The sequence below is a fragment of the Hemibagrus wyckioides genome, linkage group LG13 (genome assembly GCF_019097595.1).
Source record: "Hemibagrus wyckioides isolate EC202008001 linkage group LG13, SWU_Hwy_1.0, whole genome shotgun sequence".
NCBI lineage: Eukaryota > Metazoa > Chordata > Actinopteri > Siluriformes > Bagridae > Hemibagrus > Hemibagrus wyckioides.
In genome coordinates, this window is record NC_080722.1 from 16,575,700 (window position 1) to 16,582,137 (window position 6,438).

Genomic DNA, 6,438 nt, shown 5'->3' on the forward strand with positions numbered 1-6,438 from the left:
AGAAGAGACTGAGTAAAAGATGTCGCTAGACATTTCACATTTTACTATTACATTGTTTTAACAGGAGACAATGTGGTATGATTTGATGTTGAATACAGATGGCATTGAAAGACAGTACAGTACAGCTTACAGGAAGAATCTAAAATATTTTTTTTTATAATTAACAGCCAGCTTTCTGCCTGACACCTATTGTATGAGATGACATCTGACTGTAAAAAGAAAAGGAAAACATATTATTATTCAACCTGTCTTAAGAATAGAACCCGTCTTACCAGTGGAAGTAATTAAATGATGTTCTATGAATATGTTAGTATTTAAGGCACCATCCATTTCCGATTAGCTCTGTTAAATAGGATAATTGAGCATTAACATATAATCAGGTAGAAGAAATACAATATATTCACTTCGGTTGAGCACCTGTTATTTTAAAAATTGGTTCAGGATGTATTCAAACATACTGACTGTACCAGACAGAAATAATAGTATCATGCATCAGCATGAGAGCAGTCCAAAATCATAAAACATTTCTAAAAAAATTGCTTTTAATACATGGACTTAATCTCAGTTCTATCAAATAGACGAGCTTGAGTTTCCAGGGCTGCTTTTCGGGTGTAGGTGGTACAGCGGGTGAGGATCTCTTGGGTTTGTGGACGAGGTGGAACCTGTGGGCAAAGTTTGGAAGGACTGCTGGTTTCTGAACTGGTAGGGCTTTGACAGTCCATACTCAAAACACTGTCAGGACTATCTGATTCTGCATCTTTTTCTGACTCTCTTAGGTTCTCGTCCCCCTCAGAGCCATTCAGACTCAGGCCCAGAGAAACAGAGGAGCTGAATTCAGTGTCATCACTTAAGCTGCTTTGGTGGCTGTTGGATTCATTGCATGGGACTGGAGCACTGCAGCATGGAAGCTCTGAGATCACCTCCATAGACTGAGACTTGCGGAAGTGAGACTTGTGGGTGGGGTGAGACAGCACGGTTGATAAAATGGACAGGTTTAGGTTGGAGCTGTGCAACTTTTTTTGCATGCTAAACACAGGGTTGGTGTATGGCTGTAGGTATATAGAGGGCACATAACCTTCCTTTTTGTTATATCTGTAAAAACAAAGTAATATCATACAGTAATAAAATTACCCATATCATAATAAAGAACACAAATAAAACATATGTTCCCTTTCAAAAAGTTTTTACAACTGTATATGTAATAATATATATACAATAATAATATCTATACTACAGTAGTGTACATTCTTTAGAAAAAAGGGTACATTTAAAGGGCCTTTGTAGATCCATTAAAACTAAAAAGCTCCAAAATGATGCTAAGTTGTCATATCCACTACTATAGTATAGTGTTTCTATTCAATAATAAATTATAATTACTGCATTGATTTTATTAGACATCCTTTTAATCTATATCAAGGTTAAAAACAACCCTAACCTTAATCCTTAATCCTGTTTAGTATTTATATTTTTATGTGTTTTAGCACTTTGCTATATCATAATTCTTCTTTCTTCTCTGGTACAACATCAGCAAAAACAGATAGACTGAGTTACCTAACAAGCCACCAGCCATCGTCAGACTCCTGAATGACCTCCACTACAGCTCCTATGTTCAGCGATAGCTCATCCTTCATGGTAGAGGTGTAGTTCTTTACAGCACAGTAGAGAGCCACTGGGCAGACAAAGATAAAGAATTTTATTATTAAAAGACTTTTCAAATCAATTAATACCAAATAGCACCAAATAAATGAAACTTTATATTTTTTATTATATCATTTTTTTTTCCCACCCTGTAACTTACTTACCACCTGCACTGTCAAACTCATCATCTCCCTCTTCTTCATCCTCACACAATTGCAAATAGGGAGCAGGAAACCAGGCTAAACGCTTCTCTTCATTCTCTACCAGCCACCATCCTGATGATTTCAGATCAAAACATAAGCAAAGATAACTGCACACTCAAAAACATAATAATCCCTCTCAGTCATTGCATAGAAACAGGGCAAGACATACCAGCTTTATCTTTAATGAGTACTTCCAGAGTTTCATCCACTTTCACGCTAAATGGTCTGTTTTTAGTGTCCTTGGTCTCATAAGCAGCTACACACCGATAAAGTTTGGTGATATATGGCTGGGACACGTTTCCAACGCTGAAGCGCTTACTGCTCAGGTCTCTTGGCTGACCATTAGGGGCATCTTCTGGTTGAAAAACCATAATGCTGAAAGAGAAATAATCCAAAACAGTATACAACTGCTGTTTTACCCAGACTGCTCCTTAGGTCATTTGTTAACTGCTTTTTTATTCTTTCAGAAAGGAGATATTTTAATATCATTACAAGATAACATTTTGACAATATTTTATCAAAAGATCAAGATCAATAAACAAGGAATCTTCAGGTCTATCCACACAATCAAGCCTTAAATCATATCCTTGACCTTATGCTCATAAGAAATAGGTTTCATTGGTATGTTAAGATCTAATTCAAATGATAATAATAATAATAATAATAATAATAATAATAATAATAATGTGGTGCACTACACTATTCCTTGTACCTGGGATGGTATACTGTCAGAAAAAAGGGGTACTGCGGAGGTACAATTTTGTTCCTAGGGGAACAAAAAATATAATGGTACCTTTAAAGGTACACAATAGGTCCTTAGGGTACAATTATGTTCCCAAAACGAGTTATGAAGATACAACTAGAGGTACAAAATTGTACCCTTCAGGGAACCACCCCAGCCATGGCTCCTTTCTTTCTGAGAGTGTACCCTTTATTCATTTTTAAAATCATTTACTATATATGATTTAACTGCAAATTTTGCTGTTAAATGGTGATACAAAATGCTCAAAGATATAAGAATAGTAATATCATGTTTACAGGTACACTCCAGTTACAAGTGACAAATAAAGGTATAATTTTCTACTTTTTTCCCCGAGAGTATATTCCCAACTTCACAATACATCCCTATCCAACTTGTCTTCATTATAAGTATCCTAACTTACACCCCAAAACAGTTATTAAAGTAGAGGGGTAGAAAATAGGATACCTGTTTTGGGCAAACTCAGGCTGCAGCTCTTCTTCCTTGGGAATAAAGAAATGAATGAGATCGGAGGATTGAGAGATGCGTGGCTCACAGCGCAGCAGCTCGGTGCAGTAGCGCTCCAGAGCCTTTACCCGCTGCACACACCGAGCTGGAGTCATCCTCTGGAAGTTCAGCTTCATCAAGAAACCTGGCAAGAGAGGGTTTGGCACTTGCTTTAAAAAAAAAAAAAAATTGGATTTTGGATTTTTTTCCATCACAAAATGAGTAAAGTGCTTTGAGGGTGCAGCAGCTGCAGGTACCTCCGAATCTGGGCAGCACTCTGTCCTGTGGGCGAAACGGGTTTTCCAACTTCTTCTTTAGTTGCCTCTGTTTTGAAAAAAACAAAAACTGAATCAATAAGCTGGCTGGATTTTCTAAAATGCTTAACACCATATCCGTATCCGTATAGATACCCATAGATTATTCATGTATAAAGTCAGACTGTAGGCTACTAACCGTGATGAACAGATATTTAGAATAACTCCACACAAATTAAATATAGACAAATATAAAGCTATAGTGTTTATTGATCATTGCTGTCGAACATTAAGTAACGTGAGTCGTTTTTCCATTGTTTTTTTTTTTTTTTTAGAAAGTCTCAAAATCGGATTAATTTCTACATAGTCTGGTTCTTACGTGAAGTTGCTTGAAGTCTCGGAGGGATCTGTATACAATCACGTCGGTCTGATCCGACCACAGCACGGATGCCACGTACAACTGTAACACAAGACAGATTTTTATAATGTCAGTGTAATGTTTTGTAATCAGTATGCTAGATCTTAGTAATCAGAATAGTCTTACTTTGCTGTTGCCTTTATACAAGATGCCGATTATTCGGACGTGCAGAGGATAACGATGGTCACTCATTGTGATTTGCGCAGAATATTGGTGTTAAGTCACAAAACTGACCTGAGCCCGTTACTGAGCCTTCACACTAATGACAGCGCGCGCGCAGCTCAACAGCAGCCTCACCTGCTCCGGTATTCTTTTAGTATTTCAGCTCGCCCGGGCGCCAGCCAATCACATCACAGTGGGCGGTGCTAACGTTTTGTACATTTTGTCATCCCCTCCACGCCCAGATGCCACTTCATTAAATAAAGCTACATCAGTCACATTACTGACTGTAACAAGGGCAAACCTGCACATGGCAAAGTAAACTAAATGCAGAATTCTGTCTTGATAAGACACAATAATATTTTGTTTCTTTCTTTTTCAGAGGACAGTGAAAGCAGCACATTTAATTACCAGGAAAGCTAACACTTATCAAAGACACTTAAGACACTCATTTAGAAACATCATCTCACACCTAAATATGACTAAATATTACTCCTTATCATCTAGTGGACTTGAATCATTCTGACATAGGCTACTGGACATAAGAAAAGTGTCTTCAGCTCATTTAAGTTTAGTGAAACACAGACACAGATGAAAGGTATCTGCCTAACATATATATATATATATATATATATATATACACTACCGCTCAGAAGTTTGGGATCATTCAAAAATTTTATTGTTTTTATTGTTTTCCAATATATATATATATATATATATATATATATAAACTGATGCATGCATATATGTTGTCCAGTCACTTTATCTGTACAGTGGAGACTTTAATTACTGACAACTTTGAATTGTAATCTGTGTAGTATCTCTGCAATGGTTACAAGGCTAATTGAATAGTATAACTGACAGTGAGCACAGAAGAATTGCAATCTAAGACAATGATACTGTAACCTGTAGTTTAACAATGGTAAATCAATAGTGGCTGTGCCAATAGGTTTTATTTACAAACACGTTTGCCTCAGGGCAGTTCATTTTCATAATGAAACGCACGTCAAAATGTAAGTGAAAGTAATACAGTGAAATCTGAAATAAAAAGTCATCGGGAATACCCCTATTGAAATACTATGTGGAACGAATAAAATGTGTAATATTTTTTTGAGCATGACAAGCTATGTTTACTAACAGAGAAAAAAGGTAAATTGATATTGAAATAAAATTAAATTGAAATTTAAACATTTAAAATATATGTCCTGATTTTCTAGATTTCTGTAAAGCTGCTTTGTGACCATTGTGAAAAATGTCCATTGTTAAAATGCTTGAACTGAATCGAATACAAAGACATAATATGAAGACATGATATGAAAAGAATAAAAGACTGGGATATTTTGTTATATGAAAACTCACAATACTGTGCAAAGGTCCTGTAAAGCAAAAATTCCTTTGAAAATAATGCAGTTCAGTGTTTTTTGTATAAAATATACTATAAAGTCCTGTAAACAGTGATCAAAGATACAAAGTCAATATTTTACTTGACAACATTTTATCTTCTTTTATTGCAAAGAGTATTACCTTAGGGTAAGGTAAATCTTACCCTTAGTACACCAGTACCATTGATTTGAAATGAATCAGTCTAGATATGTTCACAGGTACAAATGTGCATAATTACAAACAGCATAATTATAAATATAAGGATTATTTTTTTTAATAATTGAGTTTCTTCCCTTGAGATGCTTTGCCAGTCTTTACTGCAGCAGCCATAAGTTCCTGCTTATTTGTGAGTCCTTATGCCTTCAGTTTTATCTTCAGTAAGTGAAAATTGGGTTGTAACTGCTCAGTTGGGTTGAGGTCAGGTGACTGACTCAACCGTTTAAGAAAATTTCCATTCAGAAGCTCTTGGGTTGCTTTTTTAGGCAGACTTGAAAGTTTCTTTTCGCACAACAGGGGGCTTCTGTTTTGCCACCCTACCCCGTAACCCAAATGCGAAGAATACGAGAAAGTTTGTTCACATGCAGGGAGTGAACAGTCCTTTGTTCAACCATAGAGCCTAAACTAGTCATTATCTTTCCTTGAATATGACTACAGACCCAACCTCTAGCAGCATGAAAACTCACAACAGTGTAACAGTGTAAATTTAGCCCAAAGAATCTTCTTCTAGTGTTCCATTATCATGTTAAAATGAAAAACATGAACAAATAAAAAAGATGAAGAACAAGTTTTCTTCAATATATGCAAGAAATATTAGGCATAGTGCATAGCTTGTGGAATGGCCACTCATAACCTACACATGGCCACTGTGAGTGTTCTCTCTTCAAAATCCCATTCGTGAGTTTAATTTATTTTTGTATATCACACCAATTGTTTGCCATGACTAATGTGGAAAACGCGTGCTTGGGTGTCTTTAGGTTGGCCATAGAAAACGCCTGCTTGGGTGTATTTAGGTTGGTTATAGATATTGCTTAATAAGGGCTCTGAGGCTGTAAACAATAGTCTGTGAAAGCTGTAACAATAAGATTAATATGCAAAGGTTTAAAATGTAAAAGCTAAAGCTAAAAAGCCCCAGAACAG

At 36.1% G+C, this 6,438-nt stretch overlaps 1 protein-coding gene across 1 annotated transcript; it reads right to left on the bottom strand.

Moving 5' to 3' along the window:
- Positions 1-26: 26 nt before the first annotated feature.
- Positions 27-4,056, bottom strand: noxo1b (NADPH oxidase organizer 1b). Its single transcript, XM_058405437.1, has 8 exons — positions 3,886-4,056; positions 3,721-3,801; positions 3,345-3,411; positions 3,049-3,232; positions 2,011-2,216; positions 1,803-1,913; positions 1,552-1,669; positions 27-1,092 (listed from the first exon to the last, which is right to left on the bottom strand). The coding sequence occupies exons 1-8, from the start codon at positions 3,949-3,951 to the stop codon at positions 543-545; spliced, it is 1,383 nt and encodes a 460-aa protein (XP_058261420.1). The 5' UTR covers positions 3,952-4,056; the 3' UTR covers positions 27-542.
- Positions 4,057-6,438: the final 2,382 nt, after the last annotated feature.